Raw genomic sequence first — 25,130 nt, forward strand, 5'->3', positions numbered from 1 at the left:
CGGCTTTTGCCTATTTGAATTTAAAGTTGATCTAAATTATTTTGACAAAAGAGAAACTTACAAATGGTGCTGAGAAGATGCTCAGCCTCACTATGAAAGAGAAAAAGAATTAAAGGAATAGTAGTTTATAACCAATAGATTAGCAAAAAAAATTTAAAGTCTGATAATACTGTGTATTCATGAGCACATAGGAAAAGAATCACTCCTGTAACTGCTGGCGGGCATGTAGTTTGGTACAGCTGCTCCGGAGGATATTTTGAAATATTTCATCCTGTTGAAGATATATATATATTTTGGAAATATATCATAGGGAAACATCTTGCAGGCATTTTTCAATGTAGGCACTTGGTTGGAATAAGACATTGCAAACAACTAACATGCCTATTAATAGAGGAATGGAAAATAGTGATATATTTATAGAAAAGAATACCATAAAGGAATTAATGATGTCAACTCTGTCCTTGTGTATCAACATGGATAAATCTCAAAATGTAATATTAACACAGAAAAAAATAGCAAGCTGCAAAAAGATTGTGTTGATATGATCCCATTATGTGTGTTGTTAAACATACAGGATCATATATTGTTTATAGATATATCTATATACATACAAAAGTACAAAAATGCAGCAGTAAGATATACATCAACCTCAGGGTGGAGGTGGTGAACAGAAAGAATGAGAAAGACCTTTTGTTTTATCTGAATATATTAATTAAAAAAATAAAATCTGAAGTTGATATGACAAAAATTTGATATTTATCCAAGTTGAGTAATGGGTACATCAGTGTGTATTATATTATTTTCTGTGAGTTTATGTTATATATGTTGAGATAGTTCAAAATTCAAAATTTTAATTCGATGATTAGCCCTGGCAGTCATGTGCCTGTAGACTGTCTATGGAGATTTTTTGTTTCCTTCCAAAACATAAAACTGTCCCATCACTCTATTGTCGCACAACTGAGAATGTTGGATAGTTTGACTGAATCCAAGGGTCAGAAAACGTGTTCAAGAATCAAGAAAGCAAATTGCCAAGTTGGGTGTCAAGGTGACTTGATCTCTTCTGAATACTGGAAGTAACTTGCAATTCAACTGCGTGGACTCTCTTGTTGAATGGGGCCGCAAAACTGGCCCTGTTTCATTGAGTTTGAAGCAAAAACTGGGCATGTGGCCAGAGCACTGGTTAGAATTAGCCAAATAATGAAAGGTGCCCACTTGGCCTTGCCTCCAGCACACTGGCCTGGAGCTCACAGTCTCTAGAGAACATTCCTGATTCAATCTCACCCACCCTCTCCTGGGGAGCATATACTCAACATTGTTATTCTGGCTGGAGTTGCCATTTGTCCAGATGTAAAGAGTTATCCTAACACAGTTCACATGGTGCTTTTCGACTTATATGGTTCCATAATATCTGTTCCTAATATAAAATGACACGAGACAATTTAAAAGTTATGACTGAAGCCTGTTTGATGGAGGGTTGTGAGGGGACGTAAAGTCTTATCCCATGAAGTCTCACCTTTGTTCTGTTCCACTCCGATCAGCATGAATAATATGTATTGGCAAACGATCTAACAACATGTATTCTTTTCAGATGAAAATTGGAGAGACCCACACGGATATTGAATTGAGTGGGTTGTTGCCCAATACAGAATACACAGTCACAGTTTATGCCATGTTTGGAGAAGAGGCCAGCGATCCTGTTACGGGACAAGAAACAACATGTGAGCAGCACAGCCATTCAGTTGGGATGCTGTAGTAAAAGCCCGCATGAATGTGGGGATTCTGAATTGGAACTACTAGTTTAGGTTGAAACCTCTTAAAATCTAATTGTAATTTTAAAAATCTCATATTCTATTTAGGGCAGAGAAATGTATTTTTTATAAATTGTATTATTATAAATGATACGGTTGCCAGAACCGAACTTCAGCATCCTCCAGATAATTCCACCTGTGTCTTTCTTTGTCTAAATTCAAATGCAGGTCAGAATATGGAGGGAAGAGTGTGGGCTTTGCAAGATAGCAGTTGAGATGGGAATCTCAGCTCAACTCATATTTTAGCTAGGTGACAATGGGTGAGTGATAAAACTTTTTTGGTTGTATAAAAGGAGGAGGAATAATTTTACAGCATGTAGTTGATATAAGATGAAATACAGTAGTATATGTGAAAACACTCAGTACATAGTTACTGAATATCTGTTTATTTTCCACTCATATCAAAATTAACAAACGTTTTTCCCTAAAAATCTTTGCTGTATTTATCTGAGCCTATTACTATTGTAATTCATTGTCTTTTTTTTTTTTTTTTTTTTTTTTTGAGACAGAGTCTAGCTCTGTCGCCCAGGCTGGAGTGCAGTGACCGGATCTCAGCTCACTGTAAGCTCCGCCTCCTGGGTTTAGGCCATTCTCCTGCCTCAGCCTTCTGGGTAGCTGGGACTACAGGTGCCCGCCACCTCGCCTGGCTAGTTTTTTGTATTTTTTAGTAGAGACGGGTTTCACTGTGTTAGCCAGGATGATCTCGATCTCCTGACCTCGTGATCCGCCCGTCTCGGCCTCCCAAAGTGCTGGGATTACAGGCTTGAACCAGCGCGCCCAGCCTGTAATTCATTTTCAACTGAGTAAAAATTTTATTGGTAAGGCTAATTTTGGCTAGATGTAGGGAATTCCTAGTACTTTTTGGGAAATGTAAGCATTTATTTTAAAAATATGATATAAACAAAATATTACTATGGCATTCTAATAATACCATATACTATTAAAATATGGCTCTATTCATGATCTTTTGAAACATAAGAAAGTGCAGAGAGACTTGGGGTCTTGCTCACCACTCTTCTCCTGGACTTGGGAGGAGATGAATAGCACAATTTCTACAATGCCTTTCTCATTAAGATTCCATTTGGGAAAACAAAATAGAAGTTTAATGATAAAGAAGTTTGCACACATCCATTCTGTGTTAGTCAAGGCTATGTTATTCTTGCTCTTCAGAGAAAGACCAATGTAATTAAAACAACAAAGAAACAAACAAAAGCTCTGGGAGAGCCCAAGAAAGAAAAAGAAAAGAAATGAATCATGCTAGAAAGCATCTACCACATAAGTGAATTCTGGGACTCTAATCATTTGAAAGAAAAGCTTTCCCCAACAGCCCATCTCTCTTTCACTCAGAGTGTTCACTTATTTATACTTATTAAAATATGTACAACTCCTTCCCATGATTAGCAAAAAGCTCCTGAAAAATGATATCCTAGATACTTGTTCCTGAGGCTGGCATTTTTATGTGCAAAGTAAATTAGACATTATTCCATTATATTGCCAAATATAATGGAATTCCAGAAAAATTTAGAGCCAAATGTGCACACTACTTAATTATATTGCTTTTTTTTTCTTTTCTACACTTCCTCTCTAGCACCTTAATTATTAAGAGAGTCACTAACTCCTACAAGATCTTTATTGTCAAAAATCAGTATGTATTGAATTAATGAAAGGACTGGGCTTTGAGGTTAGGAAACATCATGCTTCGTTATGGCTCGTAATTGTCATTATTTGTCTTCAAGTTTTTTGCTTTGTTGGCTCTATCAGCACTGAGTTTGTGGGATGAGAGAGTGAGTAAGAGAGAGAAACAGTGAGAGAGGAGAAATTAGCATCCTGGTTAATATCGTGGGCTCTGGAATCAGTTAATGAATTTCTTAGGTTAAATTCGAATTGCTCTTCTGTTCCTACTAACTGGGACGTTGGCCAAGTTACTTCAATTTTGTGATCAATATAATGGGGATAATTGCAACTTTATCCTTGCATTCTAATGTAAGAATTTAATAAGTTAACATATGTTATGTGTCAGACTCATGGAAAACACTCAGTAAATGTTAACAATTATTTTTACAATAAGCCTGTAAAGAGCTCATGAAACTGTCAAAAATTATGGAAAATTTTTAATTTGTTGAATTAGATAGCGGTCCTTGAAGAGGTTCAAAAAGCTATGGAATTGACAGTTAGGAATCTGCAGAAGTACCAATACCTCTTTAAATAATTTTAAAGCAATAGTAAGATGTTTATTTTTATTTGTCTCACAAAGCCACTGTGATTTATTCAGGTCAAATAATTACCCGTTGATTCAATGAATGTTTATTGAGTACTCGCTATATTGGGAATAGATCTGAGAACAAAATGAAACCAAATTATCTAACCCCCTGAGATTACAATATACTGAGGGAGAGAGACAATAAACCAGAAATATACAGTGAAAAAAAATAGAGCAGAAGAAGGAGACTTGTAGTATGGGGGTAAAGAACTGTTTTACATGAGATGATCATAGATTCATCAAGAAGGTGGCATATGGTCAGAAACCTGAAAGAAGCAAATACCAGCTATGCGGATATCTGGGGGAAGAGCCTTGAAGGCAAAGAGAAGGCAAATGCAGTGGCCTATGAATGAGCATGCATGGCAGGTTCCAGTCACAGCTAGTGGCATGGAAAAGGCACGGAGTAGTAGGAGATGGAAGCAGTGAAATGGCAGCAGGCCAGTCATGTAGGGCCATAAAGACCACTCTAGGCTGGCTGTGGTAGCTCACACATGTAGTGCCAGCACTTTGGGAGGCCAAAACAGGCAGATCACCTGAGGTCAGGAGTTCAAGACCAGCCTGGCCAACATGGTGAAACCCTGTCTCTACCAAAAATATAAAAACTAGCAAGGTGTGGTAACACACGCCTGTAATCCCAGCTGCTCAGGAGGCTGCGCCATGAGAATCAGTTAAACCTGGGAGGTGGAGGTTGCAGCAAGCTGAGATCCCACCACTGCACTCCAGCCTGGATGACAGAGTGGGAATGAATGGAAAGGAAAGAAAGGAAGGGAGGGGAGGGGAGAGGAGGGGAGGGGAGGGGAGGAGGGGAGGGGAGGGAAGGGGGAAGGGAAGGAAAAGGAGAAGGAAGGGAAGGGAAGGGAGAAGGGAGGAAGGAGAGAGATGGGAGAGAGGGGAGAGAGGGGAGAAAGAGAGAAAGAGAAAGAAAGAAAAAGAAAGAAAGAAAGAAAGAAAAGAAAGAAAGAAAGAAAGAAAGAGAAAGAGAAAGAGAAAGAAAGAAAAGAAAAGAAAAGAAAAGATCGTGCTAAGTACCGTAGGTTTATGCTGAGGGAGTTAGGAGCCATTTTGAAGGTTTTGTGCAGAGAAGTGAAATTACCTGACTGACATTTTAAAAGAAGCACTCTGGCTGCTTGCTGAGGAATAATTATATTAATAGTAGGGGAAAGATGGAAGTTGAGAGATTGGCTGAGAGACCATGGCAAGAATCCAAGCCAAGAGGAGATAGTGGCTTCTACCAAGATGGTGGCAGTGGAGGTGAAGAGAAGGGGTCAGATCTGGATGATGGATTAGAAGTGGGTTGCGAGAGAAAGAGCAATCCAGGAGGCTCCAAGGTTTTTGACCTGATCAGTGGGAAGGATAGAGTTTCCATTTGCTCAGAGGGGAAGATTGAGGGAAGAAGAATTAGGGGAAGGCATCAAGAGTCACTGATTCCGTTTGGACCGGTTAAGTTGGAGTTGCCTAATAGATACCAATGTGGAAATGGCGGATGGGCATCCCCTCATTTTACACGTGGGAAATTGTGGAGCTGAGAGGTAGAGTGGCTTTGCCAGAGTCACATGGTAATTGAGTGGACTAGTTAAAATTTTATTTCAAGTTAGTTTGTTTTTAATCCATTAGGTTTCTTACTTACATCAGGCTAGAGTGATAGGCACAGAAAATTTACCTAAATCTTATTTCTAACCATGTGTAACTTATTACTGCTATTTATTCTCTACAAATAAAACTTTTTTCTTTGCTAATTAGAGAACATTATTGTTTTTTATGAGACAATACACTGATTATTTCAGTGTTATAAATTATTATCTGGGTGACACTTTTCATATGTAAATAGAAGTCAAAGACGCAGTTTCTTTTTACGTGTATGTAATTTGACATTTTAATTATTTTCTATTCCATTTACGGCCAAGTGGCTTTAAGTCCACCAAGAAATCTGAGAATCTCCAATGTTGGCTCTAACAGTGCTCGATTAACCTGGGACCCAACTTCAAGACAGATCAATGGTTATCGAATTGTATATAACAATGCAGATGGGACTGAAATCAATGAGGTAAGTTCTGGGACATACTGTATATTTTTAGCTGGTGGGGTGCTAGTTATTGATGGCTACATAACCAATCATCTCAAAGCTAGTGGCTTAAAATAATAGTAGCTATTTATTGTCTCTCATAGTTTCTGTATGTAGGTCAGGAATTGGGGTGTGGATTGCAGTTATCGCTGGAGGAGGGGTGCTCCCCAGTAAGGTTAGAGCCAGATAGTGACCGGAGCTGGAGCCATCTCATGGCGTCTTTACTCATGTATCTGGTGCCTGGTCTGGGGAGACTGGAACAGCTGGGAGCTGGAGCAGGTCTCCGTATCTCTAATTAGACCCTTCGCACAATGTCTTCAGCATGCAGCTTCAGGGGAGTTGGCTCAGGAGTCCCATGACACATGTCCAGAGAGAGAGAGAGCTAAGTAGAAGCTGTATCACTATTCATGACCCAGCCTCTGAAGTCACTTGATACCACCTCTGTCACACTCCATTGGTATGAAATGTCACCACCTTTGCCCAGATTTGTAGGTGGGGAGAAACACAGATCCTACCTGTGGTGGGAGACATGTCAGTCACGGGATAGGAGGAGCATATAGAGAAGAAGATATTCACTGATGTGGCCATCTCTGGAAAATGCAGTCTGCCACAGGGGATGGGGGTGGGGAGGGTGTATGTTCATGGAAGCATTGAACTAAAAATAATGTCACTGTTGTCTAGTTTATCCTTCTGCTTTTGAGTAAACTGGCATCTGAAAGGCTCTAGTTAGATGAGCCTAAATTTAGCAAATAATTCGAGTTTTATCTAAGAAGTACTTTCAAATAATGGAACTTGTTAAAACCCATGAAGATATAGTATCTTGCATGCAGTGACTAATACTTTCAAAAAAGTGTTCCCTTGGAAATGTGTTTTAGCAAAACAGCGAGGTTATTTTTATTTTATTTTCCCTTATCTTGGTCCAGTAAGCTAAGACAAAGAGGGAAATATGTTAGATTGCATCATTTCTACTTTCTGACCAAATAAAGCAAGTGTTTTTATATGCAGAGACAATTTTTTTTCTAAAATTAAATCCAAGCGATATTTTACAAAGTGCATCCTCATAAGGGACATTGTGTAATGGACAGGGAGTAAGTACACATTTGCTAACATATAGAAATACTGTTCGATATGCTTCATTAAACCTTTGTGAATCTTGAGAGTAAATACTCCTGAAGCGTCTGGTCGTTCGGATGAGTTGCTTTGTTTTTGAAGAGAGCAGCCTGGAGCAGTAAAAAGATTGAAATAAAAAAATACTGAGCTATAGGTGTCTCTTTGTCACTGGTACATAAACTACTTTCCGAAGGGTCGTAAATTCAACTGTGTAGGAGGATGAGGCAGATAATATAAATGAGTGAAGCATACCATTAAATCTGTAGAAGCAGACACACCTGCAAAGAAATATTGTCGTGTCTTGCTTGACACATGAGGCTAACTTAGGCTATATGTATAAAATATATAATATATATTATATATAATGTATGTGTATTATATATAATATATATTATAAATGTATAACATTATATTATGTATTACATATTATAAATATATATTATATATACATATTTTTAATGTTATAAATATATATATATATATAAATTTTTGAGATGAAGTCTCGCTTTGTCACCCAGGCTGGAGTGCGGTGGCATGATCTCGGCTCACTGCAACCTCTGCCTCCTGAATTCAAGTGATTCTCGGTTCAGCCTCCCGAGTAGCTGGGACTACAGGCATGCACCACTGTGCCCAGCTCATTTTTGTATTTTTAGTAGAGACAGGGTTTCACCGTTTCTCAGGCTAGTCTCAAACTCCTGACCTCAGACGATCTGCCCTCCTAGGCCTCCCAAAGTGCTGGGATTACAGGCATGAACCACTGTTCCCAGCCTAACTTAGGCTATATTTTGTCTTCCCATTTTGAGGACGTGAATGCAGAAGAAATTCTCTACTGAAAGAAAGACAACAAGCAAGACTAATGATAAGTGACAATGGACAGTGGGTTTCAATGACAGGGATACTAGGGACTGGTGTGATGGGAAATGTGTGCATCCAAGATGCAGCCAGTCTCAGCTTCTACTGATTGCTGCTGGATAGAAATCCAGGCATGGGCTGCTAGATCTTAAGACTCTTGGAGAGATACCAGTGATTTCTATTTTTACATAAAACCTACCAATTTAAAAGAGTTGACTCATTGAACAACCAAAGTAACATGACTATATTCACCAGTAAATATTTGCTCATTGTAGAGCATCCTCCTTTGGTAATAATTTTTAATAAAACAAAACCAAACTTTTTTATATATCCATTACATTTATATTATAATTATATAATAATGATTATAACCATGTCTTAGTCCATTTGGTTTTCTGTAACAAAATACCTTGCCTGGGGAAGTTTTGTTTATTTATTTATTTAGAGACAGGGTCTCTGTTGCCTAGGTTGAAGTGCAGTAATGTGATCATGGCTCACTGCATCCTCAATCTTGTAGGCTCAGGTGATCCTCCCACCTCAGCCTCCCGAGTAGCTGGGATTACAGGCACATGCCACCATGCCTAGCTAATTTTTGTACAGACCAGGTTTTGCCATGTGGTCCAGGCTGGTCTCAAACTCCTGGGCTCAAGGGATTTGTGTGCCTTGGCCTCCCAAAGTGCTGGAATTACAGGAGTGAGGCACTGTGCCCAGCTTGGGAAACTTATCAATGGCAGAAATTTATCGTTCACAGTTCTGGAAGCTGAGAAGTCTAAGATCAAGGCACCTGCACCTGAATTTGCAGGTGTATTCCTCATAGTTGGAGCTTTCTACCTATGTTCTTACCTGGTGGAAGGAGCAGACAAGCTCCCCTGGGCCTCTCTAATAGGGGCATTCATCCTTCATGACCTAATCATCTCTCAAAGACCCCATCTCTTAATACTACTGCATTGGGGATCAGGTACCAACATATGAATCTGCAGGGGGACACAACCTTCCAGACCATAGCAGCTGCTGTAGCTTCTTCTACTATTTTCTGTTATTTGTCTTGGCAGAGAATAGCCCCAGACTAACATATTTGTTGAGAACATATGTTTGGGGGTTTTTTGGTAGTGTTTTTCAGTCTTGGGGAAGCTGCTAGCATTTGCTGTTTCTGGGAAATTAGAAAGCTATGTTTGATAAAACCGAACTTAAAATATGAGAAAATGGGCTATGAATGAAGATTTGAGAAAATTTTATTTGAGCAAAATGCATAAGCCGTGCATGGATTTTGTAACACCAGTTTTGACTAGGGTGTGTGTGTGTGTGTGTGTTTCTTATTCTTAATTCATAGCCATGCTATAGATACTTGAGGTTGCTGGATAAGTATCTTTTATTGAAGTGAAGTATTACTGTACGTAACTTTAGAATATATAATTTTAAGGATGAATATTTCTATTAGATTTTGCTTTAATTTCTATGAATTTAAGCTTCTATTTATAGACAATGCAACAATTTTTTTTTTTTTTTTTTTTTTTGAGACAGAGTCTCGCTCTGTCACCCAGAATAGAGTGCAGTGGCATGATCTCAGCTCACTGCAAGCTCAGCCTCCTGGGTTCATGCCATTCTTCTGCCTCAGCCTCCCAAGTAGCTGGGACTACAGGCACCCACCACCATGCCCAGCTAATTTTCTGTAATTTTAGTAGAGACGGGGTTTCACCATGTTGGCCAGGATGGTCTTGATCTCTTGACCTCGTGATCTGCCCACCTCGGCCTCCCAAAGTGCTGGGATTACAGGTGTGAGCCACCGTGCCTGGCCCAAGCAATTGATTATTAACACTTTTGCTTTACACTCAATATTTTCTGCTTCATTTCCTCTCATCTTCCTTCTCTCACTTCCTCTTCCTCCCTCTGTATCTTTTCTGCATTACCCCTCTCCCCAACTTTTTGGAGACCGGAAAGAAAAATGAAACAAGTATTTCAACAAATGTCCATGTTGCTGCTGCTGCTGCTGATGATAATGATGGTGATGATGGTGGTGATGATGGTGATGGTGATGGTGATGATGATGATAATGATGGTGATAATGATGGTGGTGATGATGGTGATAGTGATGATGATGATGGTGATGATGGTGATGATGACGGTGATGATGATGATAATGATGGTGATGATTATGGTGATGATGATGATGATGATGACCATGATGATAATGATGGTGATGATTATAATGGTGGCTAACATTTGTTGAGTGCTTCCCATGAGCCGGGCACTGTTCTGAGTGCTCTAAACCTCATGTAATCCTTACAGAACCAAATGCTGACAAAGTATGACTTGTCAAACTATGGACAGAAGTCATCTCAGGTAGCATTTACTATGAAAAGATTTTGGAAGTACGCAAACATGATGGAGAATTGAGTGCTGCCATTTGAGTTTTATAAATGCAAAGGCCACAGTTTTTGGACTTTGAGAGTCCAGTTCCTAGTAGCAGTGACTCAGCAGTAGAGCCTGGAGTTGGGCCCAAATCCCTTGTTCCTCATCAGGGCCTTTTTCTACATCCCTTCCAAAATTAGGCTGAAGTGAAACTTTTAGCTAGACTGATTGAGGATATTTCTCAGAAATAGTTGCATAACAATGAGATCATGGTTATTTGTTATTATTTCCTCAAATTTTTCTTCTACATCTTAAAATACTACCAGCAAAATCAGTTCTGGGACTAATCATTTAAAGCATGATATTTTAACTAATATAAATAAATGATACCTAAAGGCCTTTATTTGATGAAATAAAATAATCAATGCTGAAATTATATAAAATATAGTCTATTCAGCATCAAATATTTAATAAACGAGATCCTTTTTAACAGATACACACACACACACACACACACACACACACACACACACACTTCTTCTTTTAGTCCTTTCTCCTGTTTGGTGTACCTAAGAATCCAGTACCTAGATTTTAACTGCTTTTGTGTATGTTTGATATCTTTGCAAAATTCCTATTTGTCACAGATTCGAAACTTAGAAACAAGGTCAAGGCCTAACTAGACATTCCAGTTAATAATTTTATGGCTCAGGGCAAGTTAGTTAAGCTGTTTGGACCTAGGTTTTCCTTCAGAAAATTGTTGTAAAAGCACCTAGGGTTTGGTGGGTGAAGGTGGGTGGGAGAGAGTCTAAATAAGACAATGTGTATCAAGTCCCTGACTCTGTAAGTGCTCAATAAATCTCAGCCATGACAACTCAAAACAACAGAAAGCAATATGTAACTAGAGGTTAGGAAAATATGTCTTGAACTCACATTTTTTAACATGGATTTGTATTTTCTGTGAGCTTAAATAATGGAACCATACTTTAAATAGTGTTTGAGAGCATATGATTTAGAGCCTGAAACACCTGTGTTTAAGACCTGTGTACGGCCGGGCGCGGTGGCTCAAGCCTGTAATCCCAGCACTTTGGGAGGCCGAGATGGGCGGATCACGAGGTCAGGAGATCGAGACCATCCTGGCTAATACGGTGAAACCCCGTCTCTACTAAAAAATACAAAAAACTAGCCGGGCGACGAGGCGGGCGCCTGTAGTCCCAGCTACTCGGGAGGCTGAGACAGGAGAATGGCGTGAACCCGGGAGGCGGAGCTTGCAGTGAGCTGAGAGCCGGCCACCGCACTCCAGCCTGGGTGGCAGAGCAAGACTCCGTCTCAAAAAAAAAAAAAAAAAAAAAAAAAAAAAAAAAAAAAAAAAAAAAGACCTGTGTACTAGCTGTTTTTCCCTTGGGCAAGTTCCTTAATTTTTGGAATCTCATTTTTCCACTTTCAAATGGGGAGTAATAATTAGCTCCCCCACAGGATTGTGATAAGGATTAAATAAGTGAATGCATATAAAGCATGCAGACAGTTCACAGGCTGCAGTAAACAGTAAGTGCTAAAAATGACCTATAATGTTGTCAATCCCTGATTTAGAAGAAGATAATCCATACTTTCAATTAACCATTGCTGTGTAACCAACACTGCAACTTAAAATACAGCCTCGGAGCATGCAACTTGGGCAGAACTCAGCAGGGACAGCTGGACTCTGCCATGTGGTGTCAGCTGGGGTGATTCATGCATTCATCTGGGAGTCTGACTGGACCAGAACTTCTAGGATGACTTCATGCCCATGTGTGACCCCTCAACTAGAGTGTCTGGGAAGGCTGGGATTCTCTGGCCCTCTCCAGAAGAGAGGCCCAGTACAGCACAATGGTACAGTACAATGACAGCTCTTTTTTTTCCAAGGTTGGCACTCTTTTTTCACCTACAGAGGTGTAGATTCTTTAGAGGTGTGTATGGCTTCTAGTCTGGCTCTTAGTTTAGAGAAGACCTTTCTCACCTCTTTTAAGAAATAGTTTTTTTGATGCCTTCATCTTCATTTTAATTTACTTATTCTATTCACTCAAAAAATATAATTCAACATACAGTGATGAAGAAACTAAACAAGTTCTTGCCTTCAAGGAGCTTATACTCTATGCAGGAGATAGGCAATAAACATGTAGGTAAATAAAGTAATTTCACATTGCCACTGGTGCCAAGGAGGAAACAACAAGGCCAGTGTCAGAGAATAACCCCACTTATAGGCGGAAACATAGGTGGAAAAAGAAGCCTCCTCTGAGGAGGTTCTAGTTAAGCATAGTCATGATAGAGGAAGAAGGCCTAATTTTGACAAGAGCTGGGGAATGGGGTCACAGACAGAGTGAACTGCATGTGCTAAGGCCCTGAGGTGGGAAAGGCAAGGACCTGAAAGGAGGCCAGTGTGGCTGGAGCCCAACAGGCCACTGGAGTATGGCAGAAAGAAAAGGTGCTGCCCCAGATTATGAAGGCCATGAGGTATCTCAGGGTGCTTGGTTTTGATTCAGAGTGCAATAGATAGCCAATGAAGGTTTATGTAGGGAAGTGACATTTTATATTTTGCTAAAGGTTACTTTGCCATGAGCAAACACATACAGTATTGAGCTTAGTGACCTTCCCCTGAACCTCAGGTAACATCAGGATTAGTCACTGATAGTACCATAAATAAGAGATCTTGGCTGGGTGCAGTGGCTCACGCCTGTAATCCCAGCACTTTGGGAGGCCGAGGTGGGTGGATCACTAGAGGCCAGGAGTTTGAGACCAGCCTGGCCAACATACTGAAACCTTGTCTCTACTAAAAATACAAAATTAGCTGGACCTGGTGGTGCACGCCTGTAATCCCAGCTACATGGGAGGCTGAGACAAAACAATACCTTGAACCCTGGAGGCAGAGGTTACAGTAAGCCAAGATTGTGCCACTGCACTCCCTCCTGGGTGACAAGAGCAAGAACCTGTCTCCAAAAAACAACAACAGAGAAAAAGATCTTATTGCTCTGCTGAAATGTCTCATGAGAACATTTTAAGCAGAGCTTATTTTTGGCAGAGGTTGCTCTCAGGTAAAGACGGTCATTTCTTAAATTTTCCAGAGTATCATCACAGTGGGGGCACCTCATTATGCATTATTGTAAGTCCTTGTGAGGATTCACAGAGAATATATGTGAAACACCTAGGTGTGGGCCCCATATACGTGGTCTACAATATGCAGCCTGTACTGTGCAGCGCTGCAGCCCCATGCCCAACCCCTCAGTGACAAAGCTTAATCTGTTCTTTCTCTTGCCTTGAGGGTGCCTTCTAGACCCTGCCCTCATCTCCTTTTCCTTTTTTGAGACAGAGTCTCACTCTGTCACCCAGGCAGGAGTGCAGTGGCATGATCTCAGCTTGCTGTGACCTCTGCCACCCTGGTTCAAATGATTCTCCTGCCTCCGCCTCGTAAGTAGCTGGGATTACAGGTGCGCACCACCACGCCCAGCTAATTTTTTAATTTGTCGTAGAGATGGGGTTTCGCCATGTTGACCAGGTTGGTCTTGAACTCCCAACCTCAAGTGATCCACCTGCTTCGGCCTCCCAAAGTGCTGGGATTACAGGCGTGAGCCACCACGCCCGACCCACCCATCTCCTCTTACTTTATGGTTTCTTTTTTCAATGTATGTTTTTTGTTGTCAAGTTCTCTTTTCTAATCCTGAATTTTTCTTACACCCTTGATCTCCATTCCTCAGGATTTCATCTTTTATATGCCCCAAAGAAGTTGAAAAATATTTTCACCAAATATGTCTTTCTGTGGAAGATAGAGGAATGTTTCAAATATTTACTATTTTCTTTAGTATTAATGTTCCCCAATTCTTTCCCAGCATCGTTGCTCACCTGTACAACTCTTGTAGGAGTTATTGTGAATTACTTAGCTATGGGGCCAGCAGAGCTCAGGCAGTGAAGCAAAAAACTGACTGCTACTAGCAGATCTACTGGAAACATCTGTACTTATGTCTGCCTCTTAAGTTGTCTGCACTTTGTGTCTGGCATGAATGGAAAGAATATTGATTGCAAAGTTGTCCTGAGAATTAACTGGTGGTTTATCTAAGGGTATAAGATCAGAAATGTTCATACATAAACTGTCTGGTTTTATAATTCAATAATTTGTTTTGCAGTGTTTATAACTGTGCTGTCAGCTAAGTGAGCTACAGACAGTAATAAAATGATTCCTGTACTTAGAGAGCATTAGATAGAGCTGTTATTATGACTTCTTTCTTTGACAGGTTGAAGTTGATCCTATTACTACCTTCCCTCTGAAGGGCTTGACACCTCTCACAGAGTACACTGTTGCTATTTTCTCCATCTATGATGAAGGACAGTCAGAGCCTCTGACTGGGGTTTTTACCACCGGTAAGCAGCCTCATTGTGGTTTGAAAAGTTTCGAGAGCAGCTGTTAATATATAGAAACCAGAACCCAGAGCACCTTCTTTATTTGTGATTTTGAAGAGATTGAATTTTAAGTTTGATTTCTTTTATGTTATCTTAAAAAATAAACAACCAGATGACTAATATGTGTACTGGCTAATTATTTTTTATCAAAGTAAGGAAGAGAGAGAAAAGACCACCTAAATTCAAAAGGTCTGTTTTTTAAAAAATGTATGTTTTTCTCTTCCTAATCTTATACCTTTTACTTTCATTCCTTAGTTAAAACTTCTACATCCTTCTTCCATTCAAATGAGTGTGTGTATTAGGTTGAATTTCCAAAATTGCTGATATCCAACGGTTTTTGACCTACAAAAATGACAGTCTCATACTATTTAGCTCAATATATCAGTCAGTGATTTTCCTGGAGCCTGAAATCTTCATATAATAATAAGTGATATTTTAAACCCTAAAATTAAATGTAAGACATGAATACATTATTTTTCTTTTCTATATGTATCCTGTAGCCACTTTTTGTCTCTTGGTGGCAACAATTCTGTTATTTGCTTTCTGAACTTATCATTGATTGCACTTGGAAACTAATGTAGTCTTTACGGGGGAGATGAGAAGGTGATTTGGAGAGAGATGAAAAAGAAGCTGGATTGAGAAATAATGTTCATGGAAAATTTCAGTAATTTAACCAAATCTCCAGAAGGCTGATTCTAGTTGGGATTCTCATGGTGTCCTATCAAAAAGTTGGGTTTTTGTGTTTTTGTTGTTCTTTTTTTTTTTTTTTTTAGAACACTCTGGCTTCAAATAATAAAAACTAATTCTTTGACAATTTATTTTGGGTGCAGTTGGGTGTTATACTTTCTGTTGTACATCTCAGAAGTATATAAGCTCTGAAACAGTGGAAGGCCTGATTAATTCTATTTCATTTCTGATGACCACCATATGTACAAGTTAAAAGATTGAAGGTTCTTTTCCAGGATTAATATCAGGGAGCGATTTAGCTACTAAAGCAGCAAGAACTAAAAAGGAAGCTTTCTTAGGCCCCTAGAGCACTATTTTGTTAATTTCCTGAAGATACTTGGAAAATAATATTTTTTAAAAAACGAATATGCCACTCTTGTTTTTTATAGTTAATGAAAACAGCCAAATAGAAAAGCTGAGTTTTAGAAATTACTGGAAAAGTTTTAAGATCTGTTATTTCCATGATTTCCCTAATTTATGATATTGGTGAATGCTGGAAACAGAAATGGAAGGCCACCCTGGACTGATGGGCCCTGGGTTTCCTTCTTCCCTGTGCTTTCCTAAAGCAAAAGATTCCTCAAAGAGTCTTCTACACCCCTGGGAAATACTTGGGTTTTGGCTTTCTTGCCTTCTCATTTCCCTAACAAAATCTCCTTCCTTGGTTTACAGAGGAAGTTCCAGCCCAGCAATACTTAGAAATTGATGAGGTGACGACAGACAGTTTTAGGGTGACCTGGCATCCCCTCTCAGCTGATGAAGGGCTGCACAAATTGATGTGGATTCCAGTCTATGGGGGGAAGACCGAGGAGGTGAGTTGTCTGAAACAGACTGAAAATTAATCCGGAGCATTAGTGAATACCTACTGCTGCTGGAGTTGGTCTTCACTTTAAAATATATTACGAATCACAGAAGTAATTAGTATTTTGCATGGCTTGGAGTTTTAGAAATGTCAAATCATATGATTTTCCTAATATTATGATATATTGTTGCCAGAGGTTTAGTTATATACTTTATATATTTTCAGATTCTTTGACTTTAACAAATGACATTTAATACAACTGTAAAATGTCACTTTTGCAATATTAATAACTTATTTGCTGAGGGGATTGAAAGGAATCAAGTCTCTAACTTGACCTTAAAATGGACTTCGACAGCCTTAGAGTTCTTATGATTGGTTGTTTCTTGCTTATGCTCAGAATAACACTTTTTCTTTTCTTTTTTTTTTTCAAATAAGCATAGTTACTAAGCACCAAAATACATTTCAGGTTGTCCTGAGAGAAGAGCAGGACTCACATGTTATTGAAGGCTTGGAGCCCGGTACGGAGTATGAAGTTTCACTATTGGCCGTACTTGATGATGGAAGCGAGAGTGAGGTGGTGACTGCTGTGGGGACCACACGTAAGTCTTGGTCTGGCCACGATGCGTTTCATCTGCTCCCACAATCCCTCTTTACCCCATCAACTTCCTTCCCCATCTGCTTTATCCTTGGCTATGGAAACTTCAGTTTCTCTTTTCCCCCCAGAATTCTTCATATATCTTCACCTTCAATGAAACCAGTATGTGAAGTATCTTAGCTTCCTAGACAATGATCAACATGAAGGCAGGGACCATATCTGTCTTGCTCACCATTGTATTTTCCAGGACTTAGCACAGTACTTGGCACATGTTAACTGTAGAATAAATACCCGTCGAATGGATGGATGGGTGGATAGCTGAATGGATGTATGCATGAATGGATAAAATAATTCACAAATGAATAGATTGCCAAACAAATAAACCTAGGGCCACCATGTCAAAGAGTTTCTGGAATTTTCCAAGTTGATTTTGGTTCCAAGAATCTTGTACAAAATTTACTCGCTGATTCATTCATCTCTTCATTTTTAAAATATGAGGTATTGACCACATATTAAATTGCCTTAGCCTGGGTTCCCTGGAACCAGATTCTAGACAGAACATTGCAGCCAGAAAGTTTATTGAAGAGTGCAGTTGAGAGATGGTTATGTAAAAACCTGAGGACAGCAGGAAAGGGCATGGGAAGAAGTTGAAACTGAACTCTCAGCTAATCTTATTATAATGGAGGTCTAATGCTGGGGCGACCCTTCTGAGTTGTCCCAAATAGAGGCAAAGGGGCTGAGACTTCATACCCTTGCATCCCCAGTTGCTGGAGGTGAGCCATTCCCTGACAGAGGCCATGAACTCAGGCGAGACAGTTCTCAGAGCTGTGAACTGTTGGCAGGCAGTGTTCCAGCACCAAGTGGGTGGGTGTGTTGACCCTAAAAAGAGGATCTTCATCTCTGTACTTCATTCTGCTGTATGCCCATGGTGGCTGTAAGAAATAGAAGATGCCCTGCTTGTCCAAGCACATTGCACTCCATGGTGGTCCTGTTTGGCAGCCTTTTCACAACTTGGTCTACAGCACTGTCTAATTTCCCTTAATTACTATGGCTATGCCCCTATTTCAAAGTAATTGGGTGGTTTCACAATTCCGTAGATGTAGTTCAAATGTTTATGTGAAGTCTGGTATCTGTGATGAGAAACTTTAACATTCTTTGGGTTTCAGTCTCTTATCTGTGGAACAGGTATGTCTGTCTTACTTACAATTCACTTCTTTGGTCTTCTAACCATAGTCATGTTTGTTGTGGGAGGCAAGTGAGATACTATAGGTGAAGTGTTCTTTGAAAGCTACAAAATGCTATATAAAAATGGACAATTATTATTTTTACAGCATTTTAAAGTAATATATTGCTTTTAGTTGACAGTTTTTGGACAGAACCAGCTACAACCATGGTGCCTACCACGCCTGTGACTTCAGGTAAGGTCAAATAGTAGCCTGTTTACCCCCTTTAAAATTTTCATGTAAACAGATATTATGTTATCCTGGTTTTATTTATTATTAAATAGGAAAATAGATGACCCGCCCTTCCTTTTCTGGCATACTGGTTCAAATTTCACACCTCTCAGAGCCTCTCAACATCTTCCTTGCCACTATGGATCTCCTAGTCAACTGATCTCACTGATACATCACTCTACTTCTTTCATCTTTGCCTTGGATGCTCATGCACCTTACCTGGAATGTTAACATAGCTGCCTCCCCAGGGATCTTTGCTTTCCTCTTTATCTCAGTGACTTCTGTTGCTCTCTGTTGAGAATTCCTCTTCTTTTCTTTTAGAGTTTCACTCTGTCATCCAGCCTGGAGTGCAGTGCCATGATCAAGGCTCACCACAGCCTTGACTTCCTGGGCTCATGCGATCCTCCTGCCTCATCCCCCCAAGTAGCTAGGACTACAGGCATGTGCCACCACGCCTGGCTAATTGTTTTGAATTTTAGTAGAGATGAGGTCTCGCCATATTGCCCGGGCTGGTCTTTAACTCCTGAGCTCAAATGTTCCTTCTTTCTCGGCCTCCCAAAGTTCTGGAATTACAGGCATGAGCCATCATGCCTGGTCTTGTTGAGAATTATTCTTACAATGTTTTCCTTGCATTTCTGTGGGTAACTGAGACTTGGCTGGTCTATTGTTTTTCCTACATTAGTTGTTTCCTCTCTCAGCTTAGCTTTCCCCTTCACTGCAATACACCTTCCAACTAGTTGTCAGAGTCAACCTGGTAAAACAGAAGTTTGATAATATCGTTTATTTACTTCTCTAAGACACTTCAGTGGCCGTCCATTACCCATTCGTTGATTCATTCATTCCTCAGTTAATCCTTATCAAGCCTTCTTTGTGCTGTGAAGTCTTTTTCATAGCATCCAAGATCCTTCCTAGTTGGGTCCTGCTTCCCTTCCTGGCCTCAACCATATTTCCTATGCTTCCCCTATTTTTCTCTTTCCATCCCAAACTCCTTGCCCTGAGTGTGAGACGTTTCCTCCCATTCCCATTGCCTGGTAGACCCCCTGCAATGTTGCCAGGTAAATGTCAATCTCCTACCTCCTCTGTGACACTTTTACTATTTTTGTTGAGTTAATAACTGTATGAAAACCAAAGCCCTAACAGTCTGACACACAGAAAAAGTTCAGTGAATATTTTCTAAATGAATTAATACATGAATGAAGAGAAAGGAGAATGAGAAGAGATGGTCAAAGGGAAATGAAGTTGGGAGTAGAAGAGAAAAGAAAAGAAAATGTGACAAATAAGGGAGCAGACACCTTGAGGTGAGCACAAATGTGCCAGGAAACATGGGTAAAGGAGTTTGGACAAGTATCAGAAAAAAGATCGTGTCTGTGTGGGCTGAATGGATAAAGGTAACCTGAGTACAGATTTGTGCTTTGAATCACAAGTGTTAGAACAGAAATGGGGCCTAGGGCAGGTGATTGTGATGTGTGTTGGATGCTGGATTGCACACAGAGGTGGGCAAGATCTGGCCCACTGTGCCCACTTGTCCACAGAGCACTAGTGTGAGGTTTTCATGACCACACTTTGGGTTCCACGGGCTGTTTTTCTAGTCTCAGGGCTTCTTCCCAGTTCTTTTTACTAGTGCATATACAGAACTGACAGTTTTGAGGGCTCCATGGTCTCATCTTGAAGCATCTCTTAATCCCACTTTTATTTGTTGCTAGTAGGTATCTTGCCTCCCCATTAAGCACCACAGCTGAGCTCTTCTCGCCTCATATACATCTATATTACAGGGATACATTAAATGATGCTTGCTGTCACCCCACAGGTAGTCTCTGTGGCTCATTTTGGAATATGATGGGTTAAAAGTTTTTTAATCTTTGGTTGTGTTTATTCCAGTTTTCCAGACAGGAATCAGAAACCTGGTTGTAGGTGATGAAACCACTTCTAGCCTGCGGGTAAAATGGGACATTTCTGACAGCGATGTGCAGCAGTTTAGGGTGACCTACCTGACAGTTCAAGGGGACCCCGAGGAAGAAGTGGTAGGAACGGTCTGTACAAATTCAACTGACTAGAAACTCTGCAGATGTTACTAACACAACTAACAAGACTGTCTTTGGAGATCAATGCAAACTTTACTGCTCGTTTCTTGGTGACTCTGCCATCTCCAGAAACTAATGTTCTCTGTTAATCTGACTCCACTACTGGCTTCTTAGTGACCTTTATATATCCAAAACTTGCTCCATGTACAACTTGCTCCAAGTTAATAACTTCTGAACATTGTTTCAAATGTTGCTTCTCTTCTGCTGCCTCAATCACCTGTTCAAGCACCAAAGTTGGATCATAAAAGGCCATATGCACTTGTATCTGTATATGTGTATGTGTAGATGTGTGTAAAAGTTTAATATAGAAAGTAATTTCTTCTGCCCTTGGAAATCTGATAAAAAACTTTTAAGCAAAGGACACAGAAAATGTCTTCTATATGGTATAGTGAAAATATTCTTAATAAAATACCATCCATTAACCAATAGTTATATTTTTCATTGACATCAATTCATATTGAGCAGATTTATAGTCATTTCTAATTATTCTTAACATGGGTGTATCCCCTCAGGGATTTAGATTTTTTACATTGAGTTTTCTTTGAGTTGTTTTATCTATCTTTCCTTTTTCTAAATGATACACTCTTTTTTTCTAATTTGTTTATCATTATTATTACTATTTTTATTATACTTAAGTTCTGGGATACATGTGCAGAATATGCAGGTTTTTACATAGGTATGCATGGGCCATGGTGACTTGCTGCACCCATCAACCCGTCATCTACATTAGATATTTCTCCTAATGCTATCCCTCTCCTTGCTCCGCACCCCCAACAGGCCCCGGTGTGTGCTGTTCCCCTCCCTGTGTCCATGTGTTCTCATTGTTCAGTTCCCACTTACGAGTGAGAACGTGCGGTGTTTGGTTGCCTGTTCCTGTGTTAGTTTGCTGAGAATGATGGTTTCCAGCTTCATCCATGTCTCTGCAAAGGACATGAACTCATCCTTTTTTATGACTGCATAGTATTCCGTGGTGTATATGTGCCACATTTTCTTTATCCAGTCTATCATTGATGGGCCTTTGGGTTGGTTCCAAGTCTTTGCTATTGTGAATAGTGCTGCAATAAACATGTGTGGATGTATCGTAATAGTAGAATGATTTATAATGCTTTGGGTATATGCCCAGTAGTGGGATTGCTGGGTCAAATGGTGTTTCTAGTTCTAGATCCTCGAGGAATCGCAACACTGTCTTCCACAATGGTTGAACTAATTTATAGTCTCACCAACAGTGTAAAAGTGTTCCTGTTTCTCCACATCCTCTCTAGCATCTGTTGTTTCCTGACTTTTTAATGATTGCCATTCTAACTGGCATGAGATGATATCTCATTGTGGTTTTGATTTGAGTTTCTCTAATGACCAGTGATGATGAACTTTTTTTGTTTTTTCATATGTTTGTTGGCTGCATAAATGTATTCTTTTGAAAAGTGTCTGTTAATATCCTTCTCCCACTTTTTTATGGGGTTGTTTTTTGCTTTGTAAATTTATTTAAGTTCCTTGTAGATTCTGGATATTAGCCCTTTGTCAGATGAATAAATTGCAAAATTTTTCTCCCATTCTGTAGGTTACCTGTTCGCTCTGATGATAGTTTCCTTTGCTGTGCAGAAACTCTTTAGTTTAATTAGATCTCATTTGTCTATTTTGGCTTTTGTTGCAATTGCTTTTGGTGTTTCAGTCATGAAGTCTTTGCCCATGCCTCTGTCCTGAATGGTATTGCCTAGGTTTTCTTGCAGGATTTTTACGGTTTTAGGTCTCATGTTTAAATCTTTAATCCATCTTGAGTTCATTTTTGTATAAGGTGTAAGAAAGGAGTCCAGTTTCAGTTTTCTTCCTATGGCTAGCCAGGTTTCCCAACACTATTTATCAAATAGGGAATCCTCTCCCCATTGCTTGTTTTTTTTTTTTTTTTTCAGGTTTGTCAAACATCAGATGATTGTAGATGTGTGGTGTTATTTCTGAGGTCTCTGTTCTATTCCATTGGTTTATATATCTGTTTTGGTACCAATACCAAGCTGTTTTGGGTACTGTAGCCTTGTACTATAGTTTGAAGTCAGATAGTGTAATGCCTCCAGCTTTGTTCTTTTTGCTTAGGATTCTCTTGGCTATATGGGCTCTTTTTTGGTTCCATGTGAAATTTAAAGTAGTTTTTTCTAATTCTGTGAAAAAAGTCAATGGTAGCTTGATGGGAATAACATTGAATCTATAAATTCCATTGGGCAATATGGCCATTTTTATGATATTGATTCTTCCTATACATGAGCATGGAATGTTTTTCCATTTGCTTGTGTCCTCTCTTGTTTCCTTGAGCAGTGATTTGTAGTTCTCCTTGAAGAGGTCCTTCACATCCCTTGTAAGTTGGATTCCTAGGTATTTTATTCTCTTTGTAGCAATTGTGAACAGAAGTTTGCTCATGATTTGGCTCTCCGTTTGTCTATTATTGGTGTATGGGAATCCTTGTGACTTTTGCAATTGATTTTGTATCCTGAGACTTTGCTGAAGTTGCTTATCAGCTTAGGGAGATTTGGGGCTGAGATGATGGGGTTTTCTAAATATACAATCATGTCATCTGCAAACAGAGACAATTTGACTTTCTCTCTTCCTGTCTGAATACCCTTTATCGCTTTCTTTTTTTTTTTTTTTTTTTTTTTTTTGAGACGGAGTCTCGCTCTGTCGCCCAGGCTGGAGTGCAGTGGCCGGATCTCAGCTCACTGCAAGCTCCGCCTCCCGGGTTTACGCCATTCTCTCGCCTCAGCCTCCCGAGTAGCTGGGACTACAGGCGCCCGCCACCTCGCCCGGCTAGTTTTTTGTATTTTTTTAGTAGAGACGGGGTTTCACCATGTTAGCCAGGATGGTCTCGATCTCCTGACCTCGTGATCCGCCCGTCTCGGCCTCCCAAGTGCTGGGATTACAGGCTTGAGCCACCGCGCCCGGCCTATCGCTTTCTTTTGCCTCATTGCCCTGGCCAGAACTTCAAATACTATGTTGAATAGGAGTGGTGAGATAGGGCATCCTTGTCTTGTGCCAGTTTTCAAAGGGAATGTTTCCAGCTTTTGCCCATTCAATATGATATTGACTGTGGGTTTGTCATAAATAGCTCTTTTTATTTTGAAATACGTTCCATCAGCACCTAGTTTATTGACAGTTTTTAGCATGAAGTGATGTTGAATTTTATTGAAGGCCTTTGCTGCATCTATTGAGATAATCATGTGGTTTTTGTCATTGATTCTGTTTATTTGATGGATTATATTTATTGATTTGTGAATGTTGAACCAGCCTTGCATCCCAGGGATGAAGCTGCCTTGATCGTGGTGGATAAGCTTTTTAATGTGCTGCTGGATTCGGTTTGCCAGTATTTTATCAAGGATTTTTGCATCAATGTTCATCCGGGATATTGGCCTGAAATTTTCTTTGTTTGTTGTGTCTCTGTCAGGTTTTGGTATCAGGATGATGCTGACCTCATAAAAAGAGTTAAGGAGGAGTCTCTCTTTTTCTATTGCTTCAAATAGTTTTAGAAGGAATGGTACCAGCTCCTCTTTGTACCTTCATCAGAATTTGGCTGTGAATCCATCTGGTCCTGGGCTTTTTTTGGTTGGTAGTCTATTAATTACTGCCTCAATTTCAGAACTTGTTATTGGTCTATTCAGGAATTCAACTTCTTCCTGGTTTAGTCTTGGGAGGGTGTATGTGTCAGGAATTTATCCATTTCTTCTAGATTTTCTAGTTTATTTGCATAGTGGTGTTTATAGTATTCTCTGATGGTAGTTTGTATTTCTGTGGGATCAGTGGTGATATCCCCTTTATCATTTTTTTTTTTTTTTTTTTTTGCGATGGAGTCTCACTCTGTTGCCCAGGCTGGGAGAGTAGTGGCACGATCTCAGCTTACTGCAACCTCCACCTCCTGGGTTCCAGCGATTCTCCTGCCTCAGCCTCCCGAGTTGCTGGGACTACAGACACCCCCCACCATGCCCGGCTAATTTTTGATTTTTTTAATAGAGACGGGGTTTCACCATGTTGGCCAGGCTGGTCTCGAACTCCTGACCTTGTGATCTGCCCGCCTTGGCCTCCCAAAGTGCTGGGATTACAGGCGTGCACCACCCCTGCCCCCTTTACCATTTTTCATTGTGTCTACTTGATTCTTTTCTCTTTTCTTCTTTATTAGTCTGGCTAGTGGTCTATTTATTTTTTTAATCTTTTCAAAAAACCAGCTCCTGGATTCACTGATTTTTCGAAGGGCTTTTCGTGTCTCTGTCTCTTTCAATTCTGCTCTGATCTTAGTTATTTCTTGTCTTCTGCTAGCTTTCGAATTTATTTGCTCTTGCTTCTCTAGTTCTTTAAACTGTGTTGTTAGGGTGTTGATTTTAGATCTTTCCAGCTTTCTCCTGTGGGCATTTTGTGCTATAAGTTTCCCTCTAAACACTGCTTTAGCTGTGTTCTAGAGATTCTTGTACGTTGTGTCTTTGTTCTCATTGGTTCCAAAGAACATATTCTTTTCTGCCTTGAATTTGTTATTTACCCAGTAGTCATTCAGGAGCAGGTTGTTCATTTTCCATGTAGTTGTGCAGTTTTGAGTGAGTTTCTTCATCCTGAGTTCTAATTTGATTGCACTGTGGTCTGA

General features: G+C 39.8%; 1 protein-coding gene across 3 annotated transcripts in view; it reads left to right on the forward strand.

Moving 5' to 3' along the window:
• COL14A1 (collagen type XIV alpha 1 chain) overlaps nt 1-25,130 on the forward strand; it is a 251,199-nt gene that overhangs the window by 81,412 nt on the left and 144,657 nt on the right. For 2 of the 3 annotated variants that reach the window (XM_033202599.1, XM_033202601.1), the window contains exons 13-19: nt 1,589-1,718; nt 5,973-6,112; nt 14,701-14,827; nt 16,262-16,401; nt 16,858-16,990; nt 18,345-18,404; nt 20,319-20,470. In XM_033202599.1, coding sequence (XP_033058490.1) covers nt 1,589-1,718; nt 5,973-6,112; nt 14,701-14,827; nt 16,262-16,401; nt 16,858-16,990; nt 18,345-18,404; nt 20,319-20,470 — 882 coding nt within the window. The remainder of the gene's footprint in view (nt 1-1,588; nt 1,719-5,972; nt 6,113-14,700; nt 14,828-16,261; nt 16,402-16,857; nt 16,991-18,344; nt 18,405-20,318; nt 20,471-25,130) is intronic. The other variant, XM_033202600.1, reaches the window with a different exon arrangement.

The sequence above is a fragment of the Trachypithecus francoisi genome, unplaced genomic scaffold (assembly GCF_009764315.1).
Source record: "Trachypithecus francoisi isolate TF-2019V2 unplaced genomic scaffold, Tfra_2.0 Lachesis_group7, whole genome shotgun sequence".
NCBI classification, from domain to species: Eukaryota; Metazoa; Chordata; class Mammalia; order Primates; family Cercopithecidae; genus Trachypithecus; species Trachypithecus francoisi.